General features: G+C 42.4%; 1 protein-coding gene and 1 long non-coding RNA gene across 17 annotated transcripts; one reads left to right on the forward strand and one right to left on the reverse strand.

The window, feature by feature from the left end:
* Nucleotides 1–807: 807 nt before the first annotated feature.
* Nucleotides 808–15,269, forward strand: LOC106594698 (uncharacterized). 16 transcript variants are annotated; one of them, XM_045701552.1, is made up of 16 exons: nucleotides 809–1,134; nucleotides 4,327–5,524; nucleotides 6,073–6,135; nucleotides 6,502–6,662; nucleotides 7,106–7,220; nucleotides 7,509–7,580; nucleotides 8,052–8,108; nucleotides 10,445–10,677; nucleotides 11,098–11,274; nucleotides 11,948–12,294; nucleotides 12,613–12,704; nucleotides 12,811–12,928; nucleotides 13,256–13,356; nucleotides 13,464–13,613; nucleotides 13,750–13,923; nucleotides 14,036–15,269. In XM_045701552.1, exons 4-10 carry the CDS (start codon nucleotides 6,507–6,509, stop codon nucleotides 12,068–12,070), a joined length of 933 nt encoding a protein of 310 aa, XP_045557508.1. In that variant the 5' UTR covers nucleotides 809–1,134; nucleotides 4,327–5,524; nucleotides 6,073–6,135; nucleotides 6,502–6,506; the 3' UTR covers nucleotides 12,071–12,294; nucleotides 12,613–12,704; nucleotides 12,811–12,928; nucleotides 13,256–13,356; nucleotides 13,464–13,613; nucleotides 13,750–13,923; nucleotides 14,036–15,269. The 16 variants fall into 16 exon arrangements, 6 of the variants coding, with proteins under 6 accessions (XP_045557510.1, XP_045557508.1, XP_045557509.1 ...); XM_045701551.1 differs by having other exon boundaries at nucleotides 810–1,134; nucleotides 5,864–6,135; XM_045701553.1 differs by lacking the exon at nucleotides 6,073–6,135.
* An 8,144-nt stretch (nucleotides 15,270–23,413) lies between these two features.
* LOC106595808 (uncharacterized) lies at nucleotides 23,414–26,175 on the reverse strand. Its single transcript, XR_001326469.2, has 2 exons — nucleotides 25,385–26,175; nucleotides 23,414–24,567 (listed from the first exon to the last, which is right to left on the reverse strand). It is a non-coding gene; the product is annotated as an uncharacterized lncRNA (long non-coding RNA).
* Between the last annotated feature and the right edge of the window lie 311 nt (nucleotides 26,176–26,486).

Consider the following 26,486-nt stretch of genomic DNA (forward strand, 5'->3'; position numbering starts at 1 on the left):
ATAGCGTTTCAATCGGTGACGTCACCCGCTCTGAGACTTGAAGTAGGGTTGCCCCTTGCGTTGCAAGGGCCGCGGCTTTTGTGGCGCGATGGGTAACGATGCTTCGTGGGGTGTCAGTTGTTGATGTGTGCAAGGGTCCCTGGTTCGAGCCCAGGTTGGGGCGAAGAGAGGGACGGAACCTACACTGTTACATATGTACATGAATGTATATTTAAAGTGACTATGCATATATGATAAACAGAGAGTAGCAACAGCGTAAAAGAGGGGTTGGGGGGGGGCAAACAATGCAAATAGGACAGTAGCAGTAACCATTTGGTATCCATTTGGTTACCTGTTCAGGAGTCTTATGGCTTGGGGTTATCCAGAGTAGCCAGAGAGTATATTACCTGGTAGTTTTCTGTAGCAATAGTAAAAGGATGAAAAAACAGCACCCATTAACCAGACAGAAAACCCCTCACACACCTAGATGTATGGTGAGAATAGAGAGACCTAGTCTCACATTCTATATAATACTGGGTAATGATCTCCACCCTGTGGAAAAGCAGGGTAGTTGAGACATTGGTTAAATCCAGGTTGGGTCTATTTTTACCAATCTGTTTGAGCAGATGAAGAATTTAGAGGGCGACATTCTAGTTCTCTACTCTTCTCCTGAACTGTTCGTTTATATACCTCCTCTCATGGATTTAAAATGAGTGGAGTGGTTGTAGGAATATGGTGGGAAATCTCTCCAGCCATACTATCACCAATCCAGTGCTTTTAAACGCATGAGGGGGAGTGAACAAGTGCACACTTCTGAAGAAGGCTGGAGCATTTCCGGTTTCAGAAGGTGCGTGAAGAATTGTGGGTAGCATGTTCTGTAGTGTTAAATTATTATTATTTCTGTTTAAAATTAGTTAAGTAAGAAGTTAATGTCAGTAGCTTATTTATAGTTCTATTGTATTTGAGAACAGTTTATTGTAAATATCATTGTTTATAACCGTTACCCTGACTGACAGTGGCTGAAATGACTCGTGTGGGGTTTTTGTCAAAGACGTTAGGAATCGCTGAGCACAATTCGAAATACGAAACACGAAACGTTTTGAAATCATCGGCTTGCTGGATTGAAATCGAATTGGATAGAAGATACGCTTACGGGTAACGATATATATATTTATACTGATACCGCTTTGTTACTGATGTCGGTTCCAAGTGGGCAGTTAACTCGCCGCTGACGATATATACTGCTATATACTATAATATATACTGTAACGACCCTGGTTTTATAAGCGCGGATATCGACTCTGCCGTTTGATTATGCTTTTGCGGCACAGTCGATAGCGCGCCGGATTTCGGGCTTGAAGGTCGAGGGTTCGAGTCCTGCTCCCTGCTGTTTCATTACAATACTCTGTACAGTTGGAAACGGAAAGTTGTGAAAGCATAGGCATATTGGATCTGAATGTAACTGGCTAAGAATACGGTTAACGATACATATGTTGGTACTGCTCTGATACCACTACTGATATTGATGTCGGTGCCAAGTGGGCAGCTAACTCGCCGCTGACGATATATACTGCTATATACTACTATATATACTGCTATATACTACAATATATACTCTGTACAGTTGGAGATTGCTGAGCACGAAACGGAAAGTTGCGAAAGCATCCGCCTATTGCGACATTTAAATAGATTGTGTGCACGGTAGGTAGCTAGCTCTCGGCTGACAATATACACTGCTATATATACTGCTATATACTACAACATTTACAATAATACTAGTACTATCGAACAATACTACTGTCTCAGTACTAGTACTATCTAACGATACATCACCATGCGTTGGAAGGTAACATTTGCTGTGGTCCTGCTTGTCCTTCTCAATGCAATGTCGTCCTCATATTCCACTATTATAACTAAAACAGTGATTTTGAACAGTTCCACTTCACTCACCTGCCCTGGATTGTGTCACGGTAGTCTTGAGTGGAGGCGTCATGATACCAAGAAGATGGTGGCTAAACTCGATCTAGAGGTTTTAACTACAGGAGAGGGTTATGAGAACAGGGTTCAACTCCAGAATGGAAACCTCTCTCTCACCATCTCCTCAGCTGAGTACAATGACATGGGGTGGTATGAGTGTGTCTGCAACAACAAGGTTTTACACGATGTAAAAGTAGAAGTCTTGGTCCCCTTTAAAATATCTTTCCATGTTGGAGATAATGTCAAACTTAGTTGCCACGGCTCAACTAAAAAACAAACTCCTGACAGTGAGATACACATCTATTGGGAAAAGGATGGACAGACTGTGCTGAATGTCACGGCAGGGAATATAACCTACGGCCCTGGGTTTGAGAACAGGGTGTGGGTGTCCAACGATGCTTACCGACAGGGAGACATTTCCCTCACCATCAACAACTTACAGCTTTCTGATCAGGGCCTTTACCAGTGTTTCTTTGGCTCTAAAGAGAGGGGAATACCAGATGCTGTCACGGTCACAGTCACTGTCCCTGTGCAGGAAAAGCACTCTGATAATGCCTGTGTGGTGGTGATGGTGATAGGCCTTATAATAGTAATGCTTTTGATTATTATTATTATTATTATTATCAGTTTAAAAAACCAAGTCTCAGAATTGGTATCACATCTAACAGGCCTTATCCATGGGAAGATGAATTGTTGTGTGCCAAGTCATTGACAATAATAAAGTACATCTTTCATTGCAACCTGGTCTCAGCATTTTGTATTATTCTATTCATAAATCCGAGACACTCCATTTAATATGATATGTTACGTTTATTTTCTGTTTCATATGGTATGTATTCATTTGTGTTAGTCCATCACCCATTTTGTATGGTATGTTACAAATTGCAATTCGTGTTATATGTTATGAATTTCGGAAATAGACTAGATGTGACATAGTAAATATAAATCTGGGACATTCAAGTTAGTATGATATGTTACATTTGGTATGGTTACATAAGACACATGGTTACTTAAGGCAAGAACGAAAATAGAGTTGTTGGTCAGGGTGGATGGGCGGGCATATAACGGGAACTTCTAGCAACCCAAAGGTTGCGAGTTTGAATCTCATTACGGACAACTTTTCAGCTAATTAGTAACTATTCAACTACTTACTACTTTTTCTCTACTTTGCAACTACTTAGAATGTTAGCTAACCCTTCCCATAACCCTAAACTTAACCCGTTTAGGTAACCCAAACCTTAACCCTTAAACCTAACTCCTAACCTTAACCCTAACCCCTAGTCTAGCTAAAGTTAATCAGCTAGCTGACGTTAGCCACCTAGAGACCTAGCTAGAATTTGCAACATTTTCATACATTTAGCTTCTTTTTTTTACATATTGTACATGAGACCAGGCTGTTCGTGCAGAACGTTCCATCTTCATAACAATAAAAAAAGGATTCCTCAAAATTCATTCTGAGACTAACAATGTCGAGACAGCCTATAGACAGACAAGAAGTGCAATGTCTAGGTGCATGTAGTAGAGTTAAAATGGTTATTCCAGCAAACTTCAAATTATTAGAATAGTAAACAACGCAGAACAGAACAATCAGGTTGAGGGTCAGTGGCCAAAAGCCCGCGAACAGGAATATTCCAAGTTCAGACAGAAGGGGGGAGTCAGATCGCCAGGAACTTTACTTTTGGTTTCTAATTTTAATTGTTGCGCTACTGGTGACGCCTGTTGATGTTAGGTAGGCAGCTACAGTAGGTGAATGATGTTAACATCTTCAGGTTTTGTTTCATTAAATGTATTTTATTTTATCTGGGTGCTTACGTCACCTACTAACACCCTGGTACTACGCATAGATCCCGCTCTCCTCAGTCTGAGAAAACACTGAGAGAGAAAGGTACGGGTTGCAGATTACTCCTTTGTAGAAGTCCGTAACGTGAAATAAATAAACGTCCCAAGGTTAATGCTGTAGATATTGTTATAAGGGGATGTGAGACTATCGAAACACGTAACTTTCAGTTTTTTATTGTTGTTATTAATATAGTTACAGAGTGCTAAAAGTGTTGCTAGCTAGCATGACTTTCTTTCTGTGATGCAGACGGCTCGCTGAGCTGCCGACTAGTGCTGGTGTTGCATTATGGGGGATGTAGTTTTTGCCCTCTAAGGCGATTTTACGTTGTAACTTGTTTGTGTTGCAGTGGTTTTCTACATGAGTTGTTGTATTTTGCTACTATCAACACTGAAAGCACCTAGCAATGTATTGGGGATGTGAGACAGGATATGTGTTTTACCTTTCTTCATGCTCCTGTGTAGAACAGCTTGTCAGGTGGTGCATTGGAGACTGATGTGTTCCTGTCCTGTCTTTTCATAATACTATTGCAGATCAACATAAAAGCCTTAAAGACAGCCGTGGTGTCGCTCTTCAATTCTTGGTTCTCCTGTGGTGCATAAGAAACCCGCTACATGCAGTGGAAACAACCTGGAGCTGAACACAAAGATAAGAAAGGACATGATAGAGGATTTTAGGAAGCAGGAGATAATCACATTGCTGTCGTGGAGCTGGTGGACTGGCATAAACATCTCTCCTGACATGGTCAGCCAACACAAACCCACTGGGTGGGGGTACAGGTCCGTTGGGCAGGCAGAGGTATAGGACCTTTAGATATAGAGTAAAGGGGATATTCTGTAAGGCTATCACTTTGTAGATCCAAGACCAAGAAAACACATTCCCCTCAGGATCAATAGAGCACCAGCATGTCCTGCAGCACTGGAGTGTGTTTTAAACTATGTGCCTTTTACTTTGCAGTACTTAAAGCTAATTTAATATTTAGCATGTATTACCAAAATGACCAAAAGATAAACAGACTTTTCAGTATAGAATGAATGTAAGCAATGCATGATGGCTAATGGTGTTTTATTCGGTTGTAGTTCCATGTATTTCTTACAAAAAAAAAACAGTGTAAACCATTTTTATTGACCAGAATGTAACTGAAAATACAATAGCAGCCTTGCCATTGTCCATCAATACCAAAACATGTTTTTTTTTTCGTATAACATTTTGGGAAATGTATGTTGTCATTGTAGTCTTACATTTTGTTGGCCAACCAAAATGACCAAAACGTTAACCCGTAATAAGGCTAGGGTGGAATTGTACTATGAGCTGGCTGAGTGTAAATACATGGCTCTGAGTGTAAACCTTTTCACTAGAAACCTAGTTGTGTTCAAATTACCGTCTGTGCGAAATAGCTAGAAAGCTTTCGTATTTCAACTTGGCTACACTTACGGTTATGAAAACGATAAATGACGTGCAATACCTGCGTCGATCTGTGACGAGCAGCAAAACCCCGGAAAGCTTCTAGCCTACCGGAAAGTTACTAGAAGAACATTTTTACATTTTTTTAAAACATTTTAGTCATTTAGCAGACGCTCTTATCCAGAGCGACTTACAGTAGTGAATGCATACATTTCATACATTTTTCCCCGTACTGAACAAGAATTGTTACTTCATCCGGTTATGTGACATTTGTTGTTTATAGATTTTTCTCCCACACCAGATGTCTGGACCCTGGACAGATAACAGGTAGGTCGTCAGTTCGTCCCTTGTTGTCAGAAATACAGCATACATACATACACATTTGTTTTCGTGTTTGTTAAAGTGTTTGGTTTAAAAAACGCGTTAAACCAGTAAGGAAGGTTACGTAACTGCCAGGTCGCAATTGTAAATGAGAACTTGTTCTCAACTTGCCTACCTGGTTAAATAAAGGTGAAATAAATAAAAAACTAAGGTGAATAAAGAAAGTTGCATACACAACAGAATGTGTGGATATTTTTGTTGCATTACTTGCATGTTATTCTCACTTATTATTTTAGCCACCTATAAATTAGGCTATATATTCCCCTTTTTCATTTTACATTTTAGTCATTTAGCAGACGCTCTTATCCAGAGCGACTTACAGTAGACTGCATACATTTTTACATACTGGCCCACCGTGGGAATCGAACCCACAACCCTGGCGTTGCAAGCGCCATGCTCTACCAACTGAGCTACAGTGGGACTCTTTGCATCTTCAAAGAAATACACATTGCCACTCAATCTGTATAAATCGTGTGACATCTCCTTGGAAGAAGGAGAGAGGGACCCCAGGAGGGACGTGAAGGAGTTGATGAAATCCTGTTAAGACAAACAATCAGGTGAGAGGAGGTCCTAACTAGTCAATGATCTAAATTGATCAAAACCTGTAGACACTAGCCTTTAAGGACTGGAGTTACACACATGAACAACATGAACAAGGAAGTGACAGACTAATAGCGCATTATTGGTAAATGGTGACACACTGACTGATCTGCAAGTAATAATAATAGATATGTATTTGTTATTCAAAGTGATTTGTAGATCAGTCAGTCTGCGTGTGGAGGAGGATGAAGACCTTTAGTTACGTGCAGGACATAGTAAAACACACGCTATCAATGACATGCAGCTTTTCTCATAGACAGGGGAGGTTACTATGTGAAGGAATGTGTTAGGATTGGTAGTTGTCTCTTTATGTTTCTTTTGAGATGGTATGGCCTCTGAGGACCCCCAAGACCAACTGGATGAGGCTATTAAAAAGGCAGAACGCCTTGCTGAGGAGCTCAACCAAGAGAAGGACCCACAAGCCCAACTGGACGAGGCCATTAACGAGGCAAAAAGGCTGGCTGAGGAGCTCAACCCAGAACGGGTAATGTAACAAGTCGTACATTACCGGTAATGTAACCCCTATAGCTCCCATACGTGGACAAATATTCCCAACACAACCCCAGCACCACAGCGTTATGGTTTATCATTGCTTTTTGTTTGTCAAAGTAGACCCCACATGGCACAAATGTGAATTTAAACGTAGACTCCGTGATATGACCTGAACACGGGCATCAATGATATTGACCATTGAGCATGAGGCACAAGGGTGCACTTGTTAGCATCCTTGTGAACTGCTACACATGTTGGCTGTGTGAGTGAGCCAGAACGTGGGTCTACTGCAGGTGTCTTTCCTCAGCTGACAAATCACTTCACCTTATGTGAAAATTAAAATCTTGCTGGTGCTCCATATGTGCACAAGCAAGCCATGCTTGAGGGAGACTATTATTAATGGGCCAGCCATGATAATTGAAATGCACTTTTTAGGAAAATAAGAAAAAGACAAACAAGCCTCCAGGGATTAGGTTCAGATGGAGACAAAGGGATGAGAGAGGACAGATTGTTCCTCAAACCAGGAAGGCAACTACATCCACTTCCCTTGGTAAGTTTCATCCCGTCTAGGTGTTTCATTTTATTGGTCCCCGATGTGATTTTTTTTCCTTTCAAACATACTGTATCGTAGCATATCAAATGTTTGTTGCCGTGCTATAGGCCGGTCTAGTGCCATCTACCCACAGCACATAATACATTACATGCAGGTCTGATCCCACCTTTCCCTGTCTTTAACTGTTGTCTGTCTCTGATGAAAATACCTATTTAACGAAAGGAGAGAGTCAGAACTCCAGCAAATCTTTAGAATTAAAAACCTTTTCATTAATAATTCTTTCAGCTCCAAGGGCCAGTACATCAAGAGCCAGACTAGTGCAACCTTCTGGGCCAGTCACTGAGGAGGAAGAATCAGGTATTGATGAGCGATTGAATATATTAATCTATACAATTCCTTGTTATTCAGTGGCCTTGTAATTGATTTATTGTATTTTTATTAAATCTGTAATCAGTAGTTGAAACAATAACAAAGCACACTCCCCTCCCCTGTTTTGGTTAAAAGCTGAGTGATGGTCTTGGCGAAATGTAACCACGAGCTATTATTGTAATAACTTACCATCAATGTTATGAAAATAATAGTTTTAACCATGTTTTAAGGCTATACAGTGTTTTTTTTACATTTACTTTGTTTGCAAACATTGACTAAAACAAGCTTATAGTTTGGGTTCTGATGGGTTACGACAGTTGAATTAAACTCATGAGGCATTAATAAGTTATAATCTTCTAGAATCAATGGGTATATATCATTAATATAAATCCAAAAATGGCTTTATCAACTTCTGAATGCCCCTTTAAGTCTAATCCTTTTTTGCATATCTTATTTTAGAGACAAGGACCAGTGGATTGGAATCCACTCCAGTTTTAAACATTGATGAAGAAATAGGTATGTTAAAATTGTTTTACTTTCAAAATTGGGGTCATCTTGGTGTTACTGAATTATACTGCACTACATCTTTATTTTGACAGTGATGCAACATTTTTAAATGTGGCTCAAGTCTCCAGAATTTCGGATTTGAGATCAAATGTTTGATATGAGGTAACAGTACAGAATGTCACCTTTTATTTCAGGGTATTTTCAGACTTTTCTGATTTACCGTTTCGAAATTAAAGCACTTTATATGTCTTGTTGCAAGTTTTATTAGTCGTATGTACAGGATACTGATGCTAACCCCATCCAATGAAATGCTTACTTGCAGGTTGCTTCTCGACATTTTAGCATCACTGTCCAAATACTTCTGTAGGGGAGGGCAATAACAACATCCTGGCAGAGCTTTTTCCTGCACATTTCCTTTAATATGAAGCAATCTGCCATTCCACATTATGGAATTGGTCTTAATTGAATTCATTCAAATCCACTATTGGAATCTTTACAGTGTCGTTCCTTTTGCAACCGCTGTCTGTAATTGTGAAAGCTGGAAGCATTTGCCTTTGAGGAGAGTTTATTCTGTAGTCAAAATACACTGAGTGTACAAAATATTCCTAATATTGAGTTGCACTCCCTTTTGCCCTCAGAACAGCCTCAATTCGTCAGGGCATGGACTCTACAAGGTGTCGAAAGCGTTCCACAGGGATGCTGGCCAGTGTTGACTCAAATGCTTCCCACAGTTGTGTCAAGTTGGCTGGATGTCCTTTGGGTTGTGGACCATTCTCGATACACACGGGTAAATGTGGATCGTGAAAAACCCAGCAGCGTTGCAGTTCTTGACACAAACCGTTGGACGTTGCACCTACTACCATACCCCTTTCAAAGGCACTTAAATATTTTGTCTTGCGCATTCACCCTCTGAATGGCACACATACACAATCCATGTCTCAAGGCTTAAACATCCTCCTTTAATCTGTCTCCTCCTCTTTATCTACACTGAAGTGGATTTAACAGGTGACATCAATAAGGGATCATAGCTTTCACCTGGTCAGTTTGTCAGAGAAAGAGAATGTTTTGTACACTCAGTGTGTTTTTGCTGTTTTAAGAACATTCAGAATTTCTATTCGACGATGGGATCAAGTTCTATTGTTTGATATTCCAATTTAGACTTTACTCAATATTTTGGTCTGCCCTGTAATGTAATTTACCGTAGAATCAAAGCTGAGATTTTTGGCTTGTCACACCATAGATTGTGCAGAGATATATTTGCTGTCACCTACTTACAGCCCTATGTTTGTTTTAATAGATTAATTATATAATATTCTTAATTTAATCCTTTTCCCATTTTTGTGTTTTCAAAAAAGCAATACTTCATCGAAAAATTAACATCCTCCTAGCTGACTTAGAAGACCCTGAGTGTTCAAATCCTTCTCTGCAGGAAGCAACTCTCACAGGATAGGTGGAGGGAGTCCAGGCCTGAGATTGTAGATTCTCTGCTGGCTGCAGAGCATGCTTCTCAGAAGATCTGTCAGTCATGCAATGTGAAAATGGCTATTCTGCGATGTAGAGACTGTCTGCCGAAACAGCTTTACTGCGAAGACTGCGATGTCTCTACACATGCAAAGTTCCCCCTGCACAACAGACAGTCCATGATCGAGGGATTCTACATGCCCCTTCCTCCAACTACAGCCATATCTCTCCACAGTGATGGAGCCCCTTCCTCCAACTACAGCCATATCTCTCCACAGTGATGGAGCCCCTTCCTCCAACTACAGCCATATCTCTCCACAGTGATGGAGCCCCTTCCTCCAACTACAGCCATATCTCTCCACAGTGATGGAGCCCCTTCCTCCAACTACAGCCATATCTCTCCACAGTGATGGAGCCCCTTCCTCCAACTACAGCCATATCTCTCCACAGTGATGGAGCCCCTTCCTCCAACTACAGCCATATCTCTCCACAGTGATGGAGCCCCTTCCTCCAACTACAGCCATATCTCTCCACAGTGATGGAGCCCCTTCCTCCAACTACAGCCATATCTCTCCACAGTGATGGCAAATAAGCACTTCATGAACAGGGAGTGTTTTATTTTTTTGCGGCTGAATGTATTATATCAAAGTTCAAATGTATTCTTGTTTATTGTTGTATATAAATATTGTCCCTAGATTGTTTCTTACCATTGGACGTACCAGAGGTGATATGTGGTTGCCTGACTAGCACCATCCATGTTGGCCCTGGGAAACATATCATCCTCGTAGGAATAAATGCTATGTGGAGTATCTACAAGAACCAAACAGTGATGTAGCAATGCAATGTAAAACAACATTAATTCAGACTACATTTTTTTCCTCAAGGTCTCTACAATGTTACAGTGCCTGTGCTGACCTGCACAACCTGTCTTTGCACCTGGACAGCAAACTTGGCAGATCTGATAAAGAATGGGTTCTGGCCTGCCACTGTCAACTGTGACACCATATACCAGGTAGATGTGTTCAGCTCTTTTGAGGAGCTGAAAGTGTCAGCCCCAGGAATGTCCCGTCTAGCGTTTATACGGATTTTGGAGCAGCGAACTGACTTCTTTGGCAGGGTAACAATAAATTATACTGAGCTTTACCAATGTATGACTTCAGGTTAACTATGTTACATTTTGTTACAACACTTTGTGTAACATAACTTTATTTCCAGTACTACAACTACATTAAAACTTCAGGTCTCTTGCTACAGGATGTGTTAGCCTCCTGCACCACTGTCCTGCCATGCCCCTTATCTGTGCCCCTTATCTGTGCCCCTTATCTGTGCCCCTCTTGCATCCAATATTTCCTGCTCTTTACAACATAAGTACTCGTCCTACTTTTGCATTGGCTTTCACCTGCCTTGCTGTCAACACTATGTACTGGCCCTGCTTTAACTCAAATCCAGTCAGCCATAGTGAATTATAGTATGTTTTGTTTATACTATTGTTGTAAGTTATTTCATATATGTTCTATATGTATTTTTCCCTTACCAGAATGGAATGATCTGTGGGGACACTTTCCAAAAAAGCTTCTTTGAGTGGACGTACTGCCGCTCTGAAATTGAACAGGTCTGTGATATACAGTACTTTGACTGCCCAGCCTGTTCACCCAGCATGCTTGCAGTGTCAGTGGACGGGAACAAGAAGCTGTATCGATTCAAAAAAGGCTATGTAAAACTATTCATAATTTATTAAATAACACCGTACTCTATATCATTTAAACAATCCAAACAAGGTTTGCCTTTTCTTTGTCCAGTGTGAACGTTTTCAAATGCAGTTGAGTTCATTTTAGCTTAAATGTTTTGCGTTTGTAATGAAATTAATTATCAACATTGTCAAGTGTCCACAATCAGTTACTGAGGTTGATTGCTATTTCATATGTAATATATTTAATGTATTTCACGTATCCTTTCAAGGACTGATGACAAAGGATTCTTTGATGGCGTGTTTATCTGCAAGGACGAGGATGTCTGACTTTGTGAACTATGTCCATACAAAGACTAAACATTTACGTTTCCTGTGTATCTTCTAATCTGTGAAATAGGACTGGCCTCGGGCCATCTGACTCAAAGGCAGACTCGTTATACACTATTCCAATAAAAACATATCATTTTGGAGATGGTAATCCTCTCTCTTCAAGTCCATTTGTCGTTACACTACTCCCTCTGTTCAGAAATGCAACACACTTTACAAGTGCTTCTTTTTGATAGTCGATCTCCATTGTAGCGAACATAGGGGGTAGCTCAGCGCCCTCGGCTAGATTTTAAAAACCTAACCACTGTCCCGTTAACACTCCCCCCCCAAAACATTTTTTCTACCTATACTCTTCTACTTCCTTGTCTAGGGTTATGGAAAAGGGGTATGTGGAGCATCCCAGTGGACAGCAGCTAAAGAGTCAAGGAAAACAAACGACAACTTGATGAAGAGGGACTCGAAGTTGCCGTCTGCCGCCACGGAATACTTCTAAGGAGCCTCAACATGATGCGTGGAGAGATATTTGCGTACCCACTGTTCTTGCAGAAGGAATTGTCTGGCAGCAGGAACATACAATTCATGTGTACAGATGTGATCTGCAAATTTTGGCCATACCTGACCAAAGTTGCCCTTCATTGTCCAGAGCTCGCCACTCTTCTAGACATGAAGCCACTTCTTTCCGTCATGCATGCAAAGGCACATCGTTTGAAATGCGAGGTAAGTTTTTCTTTATTAAACTGTTCTAAGAGAATTTCCAGCTTCAGTCCTTTACAAGGCTTCCCATGTAGATGTTTGTTATTCACATAATTGCAATATTAAGTCAATATATTTTTTTATGTAAATTAAGATTAAGTGGGGAGGACGGAATCAGGAAGGAGCTGACACAACTCTGGGGGAGGAAGTGGAACAAGGGAACAGCTTCTTGTCGAGGGCTGCAATCTGTTCCAAGCAAATGTCCAAAGGACATTTTAAGGTTGTTCTATTCAGCTATGTTAATACTTATCTGGAATAAGGACTTCTATTTGGCTTTTCTAGCAAGAACAGACATGCTAACCATCCAGGCCATGGGGTGGAACAGAAGGAAGAAGAACAACCTGCACAGAGTATTGTCCAGAAGATACTTGAAGGTGTATTGTGTGGATCAATACATTTATTTTAGAAGTATTATATCTATGCATTTAATTTATTTTAAAACAATTAATTTTTCTGTTTTGTTTTTGTCATAATTCTCAGACAACAGCAAAAATCCAGGAGGAGACCCAGACTCTTGAAAAGTTTAAGAGTGATTTGGGTGTAGGCGATGAGACTCTGTACAACTGGACAACGGAAGTTCAGCAATGGGCTAATACAGGTAAATGAATACAAAAATATAAATAATCGTAAATGTAACTCTCCTGGACTGTCACCTTGACGTGGTGGAGAGGCTTGCGTACGCCAATGACCCTGAGCTAGCCCTTAGAGGGTGTATTCCACCGGCAGGTGCAATCAAGCCGGACAGGTGGAAGGGTAGGAGGCAGACAAAACATTCCCTGGTTCTCCAGGTTGGGGCTCACTCACCCCCCACATAACAAATCATGTATTACAGAAACCTTCACAGGCCCTGTGTTCCTCCAGGAAGTGAGTGCAACTACTCACCATTGGAGATACGTTGTTAATTTATAGATTTATTGTATTTCAGAGGAAACAAATGAGAACATGGATGGTCCCCAGGTACTACAGAGAACAATTGAAGTCCTGTTTCTGAGCATCAAAGGAAACAGAACCTCTACCGTCAGACAGGTTTGTTAAATTTCATGAATATTGAATTGCACACAGTTAATTTCTCCTTCATTTCAAAGCTATGCAATTTAACAAATAATTCCATTCTCCTTTTGTTTTGATGACAGATGGATGCAAGAAAAGACACCCTCTGCGCAGAAAGATATTAGAAGAATAGGCCAAATTGACAGCTGCCATAGAGGAGTACAACACCCTTGTACCAGATGAGATCCTTTCCGCAGACCTTCGTACCTGGCCTTGGGAGCTGCATGGACAAAGTAAGTAGTATGTTTGTGTGTCACAATAACTATGTTTCTGTTTTGCTGTCTGTGTATGTTGAATTGCTCAAACACAGACAGCACTGCCAGCACTGCCAAAGTTACAAATCCACATTGCATTCTTATGAATTTACAGCTGACCTACTCACAAAGAAAATAGCCTTTGACCGGGTGATGCTCCTGAGACGGCTGAAGGAGGAAGAGTTAATTGTCCTAAAGGAAGTCAAGCAGCACTGGGAAAGCCTAAAGAGGGAATCGGAGAATGTGCAAGGCCTTGCTTCACATGTGGCACCTGACCTAAGCAGGCAAAGTAGGGGAACTTTCATTAATATGTACAATTGATGTTGGCACCCTGTAATTGCTATTGTATTTAAGGAATACTTCATTGTATTTACCCTACACATTACGATTGTTGGTGTTAGGCTGGCAATTGAATCAGTCGGAAGCTGGGAGCAGAGGTCTCTTCTCCATGCTTCAGAGGAGAGTCAGCAGCCTCGAAAGACACCAGGACTCTGTCAAACTGATATACAGCAAGCTATGGGCCAAGACACCTCCCTCCTAGAAAATAACTTCATAGATGACCTCCTGGAAGAGGACCTAGATGACATCTATGACAGCATCCACTACAGCTTTGATGACGAGGAATCTATCACAGACTGAAGGTGTTCGTTTGGGTGGGTGCAGTTTGCACTGGTTGAAAAGTGATTCCATTTGTTTTGCATATGTGCTTTATCTGCCTTCCTAAGGAAAAATAGTTTGAACATTTTATGAAAAAAAAACTTTTGTTTCTTCCTTGTTGACAATGTGATCATGTGGCACAGATTTGAGAAGGGCGCTCGTCTATTACTGCTTTTGCCCGGTTACATGACCAGGTCCGATGCACCCCTTTAAATGGCCAATCTGCAGTTGCTACATCCACTTTTGGATTCTTGAAGAATATAATTTATAAATGCCTCATGAACATAGTTCAACTGCCGTACCCCATCAGATCCCAAAATATATATTTTTATCTACTCCAATGTTTGTAAACAAAGTAAATGTAAACTTACACTAGCATGTGTCAAACTCATTCCACGGGTGAGCCGAGTGTCTGCGGGTTTTTGCTCCTCAAATGATTGATGAATTAAGGTCACTAATTAGTAAGGAACTCCCCTCACCTGGTTGCCTAGGAAAAACCTCAAACCAGCAGACACTAGGCTCTCCATGGAATGAGATTGACACCACTGGACTATAGCCTGGAAACATGGTTTAAACTATGGTTCCATTTCTCCAGCCCCATCCCTCTGCTTTTAACAGAACCACTGGACTATAGCCTGGAAACATGGTTTAAACTATGGTTCCATTTCTCCAGCCCCATCCCTCTGCTTTTTACAGAACCACTGGACTATAGCCTGGAAACATGGTTTAAACTATGGTTCCATTTCTCCAGCCCCATCCCTCTGCTTTTTACAGAACCACTGGACTATAGCCTGGAAACATGGTTTAAACTATGGTTCCATTTCTCCAGCCCCATCCCTCTGCTTTTTACAGAACCATTGGCAGGGAGAACGATGTATTGTTTCACCTGGTGATTTCCGATTTAAACATTGTTAAACTGTAATGTACTGTGCTTATGTGTGCTTATTAGTTTAGTTAATAAAAAACTAAAAAAGGTCATCCTTGTCTTCAAGTAATCGTTTGCATCCTGATGGAGCTACATTAGTCATGGGCTTTTAAGTCAACGATTCCTTATGTATGTATGAGATGTACAAATGCTTAACTTGTGCTGAGTACTTTGACCAGTTACTTCTTCATTCTCAAGGAGTTTGAGAGGGCTACTTTACTTGTACTTGAGTACAAGAACTGACTCTCATCAGCTGCAGATGAAACCAGTTAGTTGAAAAATGTTGCCTAGGATCTACAGGCACTCGCAATGAATCATCAAAAGCATGGACACAGAATGATTGAAGTGACTTTTGTATTTTATTATGCTGACCCAATTATGACCCATGACATCTTTTGGGACGAGTAAGACATAGCCCTTGTGTGTTAAGCTGCAAACTTGGAAATGTTCCTATTGAAATGGGGGTTGTCCCATCTTGAACAGGCCAGTTGCAAGTGACATACGGTGTTGCTAATAGTAGCGTTAAGAGTATTATTACTTTTCAAGGAAGCTCAGTCCGGTGGTTCGAAACTATGAAGTGGGGGAGGGGGAGTTGCTGGCTGTGGTAAAGGCTCTGAAGGTGTGGAGACATTGGCTTGAGGGGGCGCAACACTCTTTTCTCATCTGGACTGACCACCGTAATCTGGAGTACATCCGGGTGGCGAGGAGACTGAATCCTCGTCAGGCTAGGTGGGCGATGTTTTTCACCAGATTCCGTTTCACTATCTCTTATATACCAGGTTCCCGTAACGCCAAGGCTGACGCACTGTCTCGTCTCTACGATACCGAGGAGCGGTCCATCGATCCCACTCCCATACTTCCGGCCTCTTCTCTGGTGGCACCGGTGGTCTGGGAGGTGGACGCGGACATAGAGCGGGCGTCACGGTCAGAACCTACTCCACCACAGTGTCCTGCCGGTCGGAGGTACGCCCCGCTTGGTGTTCGCAATCGATTGATCAGGTGGGCACACACGCTACCCTCCTCTGGCCATCCGGGTATTGAGCGGATGGTGCGGGGTCTTAGAGGGAGGTACTGGTGGCCCACGTTGGCAAAGGATGTGAGGTTTTATGTCTCCTGTTCGGTGTGCGCTCAGTGTAAGGCTCCTAGACACCTGCCTAGAGGGGAGTTACAGCCCCTCCCCATTCCACAGCGGCCTTGGTCACACCTGTCGGTGGACTTTCTCACCGATCTTCCTCCATCACAGGGGTACACCACGATCCTGGTCGTTGTGGATCGGTTTTCTAAGTCCTGCCGTCTCCTCCCTTTGCCCGGTCTTCCTACGGCCCTACAGACTGCGGAGGCCCTGTTTATACAAGTTTTCCGGCACTACGGGGTGCCTGAGGATAGTTTCTGACCGGGGTCCCCAGTTTACGTCCCGGGTGTGGAGGGCATTTATGGAGCGTCTGGGGGTTTCGGTTAGTTTGACCTCGGGTTTTCACCCCGAGAGTAATGGGCAGGTGGAGAGAGTTAATCAGGATGTGGGCAGGTTTCTGCGGTCCTATTGCCAGGACCGGCCCAGAGAGTGGGCGAGGTTCGTGTCATGGGCCGAGATGGCTCAGAATTCTCTCCGCCACTCCTCTATGAACCTGTCGCCGTTTCAGTGCGTGTTGGGATACCAGCCAGTCCTGGTACCATGGCATCAGAGCCAGACCGAGGCTCCTGCGGTGGAGATATGGGTGCAGCACTCAAAGGAGACCTGGAGAGCCGTCCAGGAATCCCTGAAACGGGCCGGTGGACGGCAGAAGGAGAGCGCTGACCGCCACCGCAGTGAGGCCCCCGTATTCGCGCCGGGGGATCGGGTCTGGCTCTTGACCCGGAACCTGCCCCTCTGCCTGCCCTGCCGGAAGCTGGGTCCGCGGTTTGTGGGGCCATTTAAAGTCCTGAGGAGAATAAACGAGGAGTGTTATAGGTTACAGCTCCCCACTTACTACCGTATTAACCCCTCGTTCCATGTGTCTCTCCTCAGGCCGGTGGTAGCTGGTCCACTGCAGGACGTTGAGGTGCGGGCGTACACAGTGCGTTCCATCTTGGACTCTAGGCGTCGGGTGGGGGGCCTGCAGTACCTCGTGGATTGGGAGGGGTACGGTCCGGAGGAGAGGTGCCGGGTATCGGTGGGGGACATCTTGGACCCATCACTGCTGCGTGAGTTCCACAGCCTCCATCCGGATCGCCCTGCGCCTCGCCCTCCGGGTCGTCCTCGAGGCCAGCGTTGGCGCGCTGCCGGAGCCGTGCGTCAGGGAGGTACTGTCACGACTTCTACCGAAGGTGGCTCCTCTCCCTGTTCGGGCGGCACTCGGCGATCGTTGTCACCGGTCTACTAGCTGCCACCGATCCCTTTTTCCCTTTTCGTTTGGTTTTGTCTGTCTTGTGTTGCACCTGTTTTGAGTTAGGTTCATTAGTGGGTTATTTAGTCTCGCCCTACTAGGTTGGGGTCGTGCGGGATTGTTTTGTTTTACCTGTTGTGGTTTTGGGGTTGCGTTATATTTTCTTTGTCTTATGTGGACTGGCGTTTCCTTCTGGACTGCGTTCCGGCCCTTTTGGGTGGACTATTTTGTCTGGTTGTTTTATGCCTGTTCATGGTGTTTTGGACTCAGGAATAAACGCTCTGCTAGTGCATATTTGGTCTCCTGCCCCTGACTTCACCCCCCATCACTCCTAGAGAGCAGTGACAGGTGGAAGTAGTAGTAATGATGGTGGTAGTGACAACAGTTTAATGATGATGGTGGTAGTAGTAATGATGGTGGTAGTGATAACAGTTTAATGATGGTGGTAGTGATAACAGTTTAATGATGGTGGTAGTGATAACAGTTTAATGATGGTGGTAGTGATAACAGTTTAATGATGGTGGTAGTGATAACAGTTTAATGATGGTGGTAGTGATAACAGTTTAATGATGGTGGTAGTGATAACAGTTTAATGATGGTGGTAGTGATGACAGTTTAATGATGGTGGTAGTGATAACAGTTTAATGACGGTGGTAGTGATAACAGTTTAATGATGATGGTGGTAGTAGTAGTAATGATGATGGTAGTGATAACAGTTTAATGGTGGTAGTAGTACTGATGGTGGTAGTAGTAGTAATGATGATGGTAGTGATAACAGTTTAATGGTGGTAGTAGTACTGATGGTGGTAGTAGTAGTAATGATGGTGGTAGTAGTAGTACTGATGGTGGTAGTAGTAGTACTGATGGTGGTAGTAGTAGTAATGATGTTGGTGGTGATAACAGTTTAATGATGGTGGTAGTAGTTGTAGTAATGATGGTGGTAGTAGTAATGATGGTGGTAGTGATAACAGTTTAATGGTGGTGGTGGTAGTAGTAATGATGATGGTGGTAGTAGTAGTAATGATGGTGGTAGTAGTACTGATGGTGGTAGTAGTAGTACTGATGGTGGTAGTAGTAGTACTGATGGTGGTAGTAGTAGTAATGATGGTGGTAGTAGTAGTAATGATGATGGTGGTAGTAGTACTGATGGTGGTAGTAGTACTGATGGTGGTAGTAGTAGTACTGATGGTGGTAGTAATAGTAGTACTGATGGTGGTAGTAGTAGTAGTAGTAGTGATGATGGTGGTAGTAGTACTGATGGTGGTAGTAGTAGTAGTACTGATGGTGGTAGTAGTAGTAGTACTGATGGTGGTAGTAGTAGTAGTACTGATGGTGCTAGTAGTAGTAATGATGGTGGTAGTAGTAGTAATGATGGTGGTAGTAGTAGTAATGATGGTGGTGGTGGTGATAACAGTTTTATGATGATGGTAGTGATAACAGTTTAATGATGGTGGTAGTAGTCGTAGTAATGATGGTGGTAGTAGTAATGATTGTGGTAGTGATAACAGTTTAATGGTGGTGGTGGTGGTAGTAGTAGTAATGATGATGGTGGTAGTGATAACAGTTTAATGATGGTGGTGGTAGTAGTAATGATGATGGTAGTAGTACTGATGGTGGTAGTAGTAGTACTGATGGTGGTGGTAGTAGTACTGATGGTTGTAGTAGTAGTAATGATGGTGGTAGTAGTACTGATGGTGGTAGTAGTAGTAATGATGGTGGTAGTGATAACAGTTTAATGATGGTGGTAGTAGTAGTGATAATGGTGGTAGTAGTAGTAATGATGGTGGTAGTAGTAGTAATGATGGTGGTAGTAGTACTGATGGTGGTGGTAGTAGTAGTACTGATGGTGGTAGTAGTAGTACTGATGGTGGTAGTAGTAGTACTGATGGTGGTAGTAGTAGTACTGATGGTGGTGGTAGTAGTACTGATGGTTGTAGTAGTAGTAATGATGGTGGTAGTAGTACTGATGGTGGTAGTAGTAGTAATGATGGTGGTAGTGATAACAGTTTAATGATGGTGGTAGTAGTAGTAATGATGGTGATAGTAGTAGTAATGATGGTGGTAGTAGTAGTAATGATGGTGGTAGTAGTACTGATGGTGGTAGTAGTAGTACTGATGGTTGTAGTAGTAGTAATGATGGTGGTAGTGATAACAGTTTAATGATGGTGGTAGTAGTAGTAATGATGGTGGTAGTAGTAGTAATGATGGTGGCAGTGATAACAGTTTAATGATGGAGGTAGTAGTAATGGTGGTGGCAGGGGCGGAAATCCCGGGGGGGACGGGGGGGACACGACCCACCCATCCTGGGAAAAATATGATTTGTCCCCCCCAATATATCACTGAAACATAACTATGTAATTTAATAATATTAATAATACGCAATGAAAGCAATTGTGCTGATTATAGACACTTAATAGCGCGTTTTTAAGTTTCAAAAGATTGCGACCCCCCCCACCCTTTGCCTCACAATGGTTTGATCCATTGCCAGTTCCTTAGTTGGCAAGGTAACAGAGGGGTCGTGTCTACTGTCTGAAAGGCACTCAATGAATGTGAGGTTAATCTAGTCAATCGCGCACACACACTAGCTGAATATGCAGAGCTAGCGCTCAAATATTAACTATTAAGCTAGCTAGTACCTATTCCATTTATGTGGCGTCGTCAAAGATGGAATCTTTGCTATCGTCAATTTATTCCAAGGTCAGCATGCAGATTATGTAAGTTAGTGCTTCAAAGTCCCTGTGATAAGGTTAGCAATAAACTGAAGTCCAAACTGAACAGAACTACACTCTCTTCTACCATTGTCTTAAATATATTTAATGGTCTCGTTGCAAAAGCTAAATTGTCGCAAGGGAACTTTTATTTATTTATTTTATTTCACCTTTATTTAACCCGGGTAGCAAAGATTATAGCAAACACCACTGAAACTGAATTGGTGCTCGCTAGCTTTGCAAATTCAGCTATTGTTGGAAGCCAGCCAATATGAAACAAACTATTAAAATTACAAAAGGTTGCAGCATATGTTGTGTAAATGGTGAACTCATACAGCTGTCAACTCTTGTCATTTTAATCCGTTTCACATTTGCTAGCTACCTTTTAGATCGAAGCCCAAATAGAATGATAGAAGATGATAGAAGCCCATCTTCTACTGTAAATAACCTACACACTGTGTGTGTGTGTGTAGCCAGCCAGCCAGCCAGCCAGGTAGAAAAATGGCAGAAAAATAAAAGACGGACATCAGAGTATTTTTCAATACACCAAAACGCATAGTAAGAACCCTAGTAGCCTAATATCTCAAAGACTAGTTGATAAAATCTTCATAAGAAAGAAATGAAATTCTAATGGAAATGTTTCACAATGATGTTATTAGGCAGAGCAGGCAACAGATGGCACACAGACAGCAGAGTTGGGGACAGATATGCAGGGACAGACTGGCAGAGACAGGGAGTCTTAGGTACGTTTGTTGAGTCTTTGTTTGGCAACATTATGAAAGGTTCTCAATTTTTTTTACTTGTAAAATAGTAACATCATTGGAAAATGCCATGGATACCCCCACTCTCAACTTAAACTGGTGACTGAACTAAGATTTGTTAAAGGCAATGGTATTGCTGTTGTGATTAGTTGTGTAGTTTTGGGTACCGGTAGTTAGGAGTACGGCAAACACCTTATTTCTTTGGTTCCTCAATATACATTTACCATATTACAATGTAGGCTATGTGTTACAGCACTACTTTTGGTGTCCCCCTCAGGAATTGCTCTTGAGAACATTTCATGTAATTGTCCCCTCCAAAGTTGATATCAGATTTTCACCCCTGGGTGGTGGTAGTAGTAGTACTGATGGTGGTAGTAGTAGTAATGATGATGGTGGTTGTAGTACTGATGTAATGGTGAAGATGACAGTTATTTAGTTATAAGTTAGTTATAGTTTCATTTTCCATTTTTAGCTTTTTATATTTATTACATTTCTACTATTGACTGTTACATTTTATTGTTGTTATTTTTGTTTTTAATTTTGTATTATTATTTACTACAATTTTATATTATTACTTGTTATTGTTTATCATTTTATTACAATGTATGTTGTATTATATATATTGTATACATTGTTGCTTTGGTAATATTGACACAATGTTTTTCATGCCAATAAAGCAGCTTGAATTTGAATTTAGAGAGAGAGACACAGAGAGAGAGAGAGAGAGACACAGAGAGAGAGAGAGACACAGAGAGAGAGAGACACAGAGAGAGACACAGAGAGAGAGAGACACAGAGAGAGAGAGAGACACAGAGAGAGAGAGAGACACAGAGAGAGAGAGAGAGAGACAGAGAGAGAGAGAGAGACACAGAGAGAGAGAGAGAGAGAGACACAGAGAGAGAGAGATACACAGAGAGAGAGAGAGATACACAGAGAGAGAGAGACACACAGAGAGAGAGAGAGACACACAGAGAGAGAGAGAGACACACAATGAGAGAGAGACACAGAGAGAGACACACACAGAGAGAGAGAGACACACAGAGAGAGGCTGTTAGAGTACCTGTTGGTTTCAACATTCACGCTGTTAGGACTGTTTGTGTGTGTGTAGCCCTGTATAATGTAATGCATAAAAGTTATCATTACATAATTTACTTTAATTCTATATTGTTGTGACGTATTAGTTAATGTGACGACTGTTGCTCATCGAATGATTAACGGTTTATAATTGCGTGATTAAATTAATCAAGCAATTATTAACTCATTAACCTGGGGCACCATGGGAAAATAATTTTTATTGAGTTTCTATTTCCCAAATTAACTCAAAGAATATCAGAATATCGATTTTACAACAGTCGCTAATTAATCAATTTCCTCTACAGTCTCATTCTGAACGTCGCATAATCCGTGAATCTGCACAAACCCGGGTCCCACCAATGAGTTCGTACCACACCAATTTTAGTTGATTATTTATTTACTAGAAAACTAAAATGATGATAAAAGATACACATACACAAAACACAGTCTAGGCTATTGATTAGGACTTAGTATAACGGGCCAACACACTATGGCGCGTGTTACCCAAAACGGGATTTAAAAGAGAGAGAACAAGAGAAAGTACACAAGAGAAATATACATTTGGGTGCATTTGTCAGCTATGCTTATTTTAACCCTAGCCTTGCCCCGAACTGCCGCTCTTATGGGTCAGAATATAATGATGTAATTACGTGTTGGAGGTCTCAGATGGGAAGCTCCGCGTGGGTCGTTTAGGCTTCTCAATGACGCACTTCTCCGGCGCAACTCTCTGGTTGTCCTCACGATGTCAGTGTCCTTTTGGCTTAGTGGTCTGATTCCTCGCCCTGGCTCTGAAAGGGGTCGTCTGAGGACAGCCAGGTCTGTAGCTCAGAGCTCACAACGTAGGAATGAAACAGCGTAGATACCAGTAGGCCAGGTGTGTAGGCCAGGTGTTCCGGCTTGAGTTCACCCGCTTAGACACAGCTACTCATCCATAGCATGGGTAGAAGAATATTTATTTGTCTTCTTCCTTGTGTTGCGTTTTGGGGTTCGTTGACTTTTTAGACCTCTGCTGCAGCTTGGGTCACTTAGTCTGTATGTTAATTCTTAACTCCCATGTCTAATACCCTCGGGTCAGAAGTGGGCGTAACCGCCTTTAGGGCAATTCTCTGGGCGGACCAAGTTAAGAGGCTGGAGGTCTAGATTTTACCCAAATCCAATTTTAGACAACTAACTTCACATTTCATCTTTACCAAAACATTCTCTTTGATTTGGACATTTTCCACACAACGTACAATGTATAAACATCAGGCATATACTGTGAAAACTCTTAAAGGTACAATGTTTTCGTAATAACGTCATCTATTAACCTTTAATAACAAAACAAAAATTACACACATTTTCATATCCCATCTATCGTCATAACCACCCTTGTGGCTGACGGAAACCATTGTTCCAAAGTCCCTTTATTGCATGTTTAATGTTCTGAGGCAGGTTCTCCACAGTGAGAGGACAAAGGAATTTCTCTGTGGCCTAAGACTATCATGGGCGTGAGGGGTCATAAAACCCCCACATCTTCAGACCCCTAGATCTCTCCTCCTCTGTTGGGGGTTGAGAGATAATCTGTAGTGTTGTGGTCTCCTGTAACCTGACCTGATCAGGACAGTCAGGACAATATAATATTCATTATTAGGTTATTACATCATATATACAGGATTCCTATGCTACTATTGCTATGCCTTACTGTATGAGATGTTAATATATGGGTAGCCAATAACAAGCCATTGGCTACAGATCCAGACAACCACATAGTAAGCCCCACCCACTAGCTACAAATCCAGACAACCACATAGTAAGCCCCACCCACTGCCTGCAAGATCCAGACAACCACATAGTAAGCCCCACCCACTGGCTACAGATCCAGACAACCACATAGTAAGCCCCACCCACTGGCTACAGATCCAGACAACCACATAGTAAGCCCCACCCACTGGCTACAGATACAGACAACCACATAGTAAGCCCCACCCACTGGCTACAGATCCAGACAACCACATAGTAAGCCCCACCCACTGGCTACAGATCCAGACAACCACATAGTAAGCCCCACCCACTGGCTACAGATCCAGACAACCACATAGTAAGCCCCACCCACTGCCTACAGATCCAGACAACCACATAGTAAGCCCCACCCACTGGCTACAGATCCAGATAACCACATAGTAAACCCCACCCACTGGCTACAGATCCAGATAACCACATAGTAAGCCCCACCAATATACTGTAGCAGTAATATTACATATGTCAGAACCTTCCCTATATAGTGTACTATCTTTGACAAGAGCCCCATGGTTCCTGGTTAGAAGTAGTGCACTATATAGGGAGTAGGGTGCCATTTGGGAAAAAACCCCCAACCTAATTATGGGGTTACATCACAAAATGTAAACACTCCTACAAGTATAGCTGTTGTTATGGAATGGTGTGCCTCTGCTGCCCCCTGTTGGCCACCTGAAAAAAACGGATTAACAAAGAAAATAACTGATTAACAGAGAAAGTAACTGATTAACAGAGAAAGTAACTGATTAACAGAGAAAGTAACTGATTAACAGAGAAAGTAACTGATTAACAGAGAAAGTAACTGATTAACAGAGAAAGTAACTGATTAACAGAGAAACTGATTAACAGAGAAAGTAACTGATTAACAGAGAAAATAACTGATTAACAGAGAAAGTAACTGATTAACAGAGAAAGTAACTGATTAACAGAGAAAATAACTGATTAACAGAGAAAGTAACTGATTAACAGAGAAAGTAACTGATTAACAGAGAAACTGATTAACAGAGAAAGTAACTGATTAACAGAGAAAATAACTGATTAACAGAAAGTAACTGATTAACAGAGAAAGTAACTGATTAACAGAGAAAATAACTGATTAACAGAGAAAGTAACTGATTAACAGAGAAAATAACTGATTAACAGAGAAAATAACTGATTAACAGAGAAAATAACTGATTAACAGAGAAAATAACTGATTAACAGAGAAAATAACTGATTAACAGAGAAAGTAACAGATTAACAGAGAAAATAACTGATTAACCGAGAAAATAACTGATTAACCGAGAAAATAACTGATTAACAGAGAAAATAACTGATTAACAGAGAAAATAACTGATTAACAGAGAAAGTAACTGATTAACAGAGAAAATAACTGATTAACAGAGAAAGTAACTGATTAACAGAGAAAAAAACTGATTAACAGAGAAAATAACTGATTAACAGAGAAAGTAACTGATTAACAGAGAAAAACACATAAAATGCAGGATACCTTTATTTGTCAATTTAGATCTCTCTTTGTGGATATATAGAGGGGATGGAGGTAGTAGAGTCTCTCCGGACTAGCCTGTCCTCTTTGGGGCAGCCGTGAGGTAGTGGGGGCTGTAGAGCCCTGGATGTAGCCACAGTTAGCGCAGGGCAGGGATGGAGGGAAGACTGGAGCGAAGGAGGAGGAAGAGGAGGAAGAGGAGGAAGAGGAGGAGGCTGTGTTGGCACAGTTGTGAGAAGTCATCATAGACTCTCTGTAGAGGGGGTTGGAGAGAGACATCAAGGGGAGGCCATCGGTGGCCGGAGCTGTGCCTGGGAACCCTCACCGAGCATGGGCAGAGGCCGGACGACAGGGCCCCCCTTGGTGGAAGTGGTGGTGGTGGTAGGCTTGGCTTGAACAGACAGCTTGTGGAAGTCATGATGCTGGCATCCATCATAGATGCCCCTCCATTCCCATCACTAGCATGGCTAGGGTCACCTAAACCTGGGGAGAGGGTGTTGAGCACTGGTGTCTCTCCACTGCTTCCACTGGCTCAATGGGTGGTGGATGAGGTGGAGGCGGACTTTGGGGCATCAAACCTGGGTAGTCCGTGGCTGGTCCAGGGGGTAGTGGTGGTGGTTTTGATAGCTGGAAATGTTCATTGAAGCTCAATGCGGCACTACTGGAAGTACCGGTTGTAGAAGTGATGGAGCAAGAGACGGAGAGAGAAGGGGAGAGGTGGAGAGAGGAGGGAGAGTTGGGGAGAGAGAAGGGAGAGAGGGGGAGAGAGAAGGGGGAGGGAGGGGGAGAGAGAAGGGGGAGAACAGCTAGAGGGGGGAGAGAGAAGGGAGAGAGGGGAAGAGGGGGAGAGAGTAGGGGGAGAGGGGAAGAGATGGGGAGAGAGAAGGGAGAGAGGGGTGAGGGGGGAAAGAGAAGGGGAAGGGAGGGGGAGAGAGAAGGGAGAGAGAGAATGGGGAGAAGGGGGAGAGGGGGAGAGAGGAGGGGGAGAAAGAAGGGAGAGAACAGCTAGAGGGGGGAGAGAGAAGGGAGAGAGGGGGAGAGAGAAGTGAGAGAGGGGAAGAGGGGGAGAGAGAAGTGGGAGAGGGGAAGAGATGGGGAGAGAGAA

This window comes from Salmo salar, chromosome ssa18, assembly GCF_905237065.1.
Source record: "Salmo salar chromosome ssa18, Ssal_v3.1, whole genome shotgun sequence".
Lineage (NCBI taxonomy): Eukaryota > Metazoa > Chordata > Actinopteri > Salmoniformes > Salmonidae > Salmo > Salmo salar.

Excerpts from the sequence above, each read along its gene's own strand:
- LOC106594698 (XM_045701554.1), top strand. The coding sequence starts at position 6,507 with ATGGCCTCTGAGGACCCCCAAGACCAACTGGATGAGGCTATTAAAAAG. Across the intron at positions 8,109-10,444 it reads AAACATTGATGAAGAAATAG|GTCTCTACAATGTTACAGTG; the intron begins GTATGTTAAAAT and ends TTTTTCCTCAAG. Across the intron at positions 11,275-11,947 it reads ATCGATTCAAAAAAGGCTAT|GGTTATGGAAAAGGGGTATG; the intron begins GTAAAACTATTC and ends TTCCTTGTCTAG.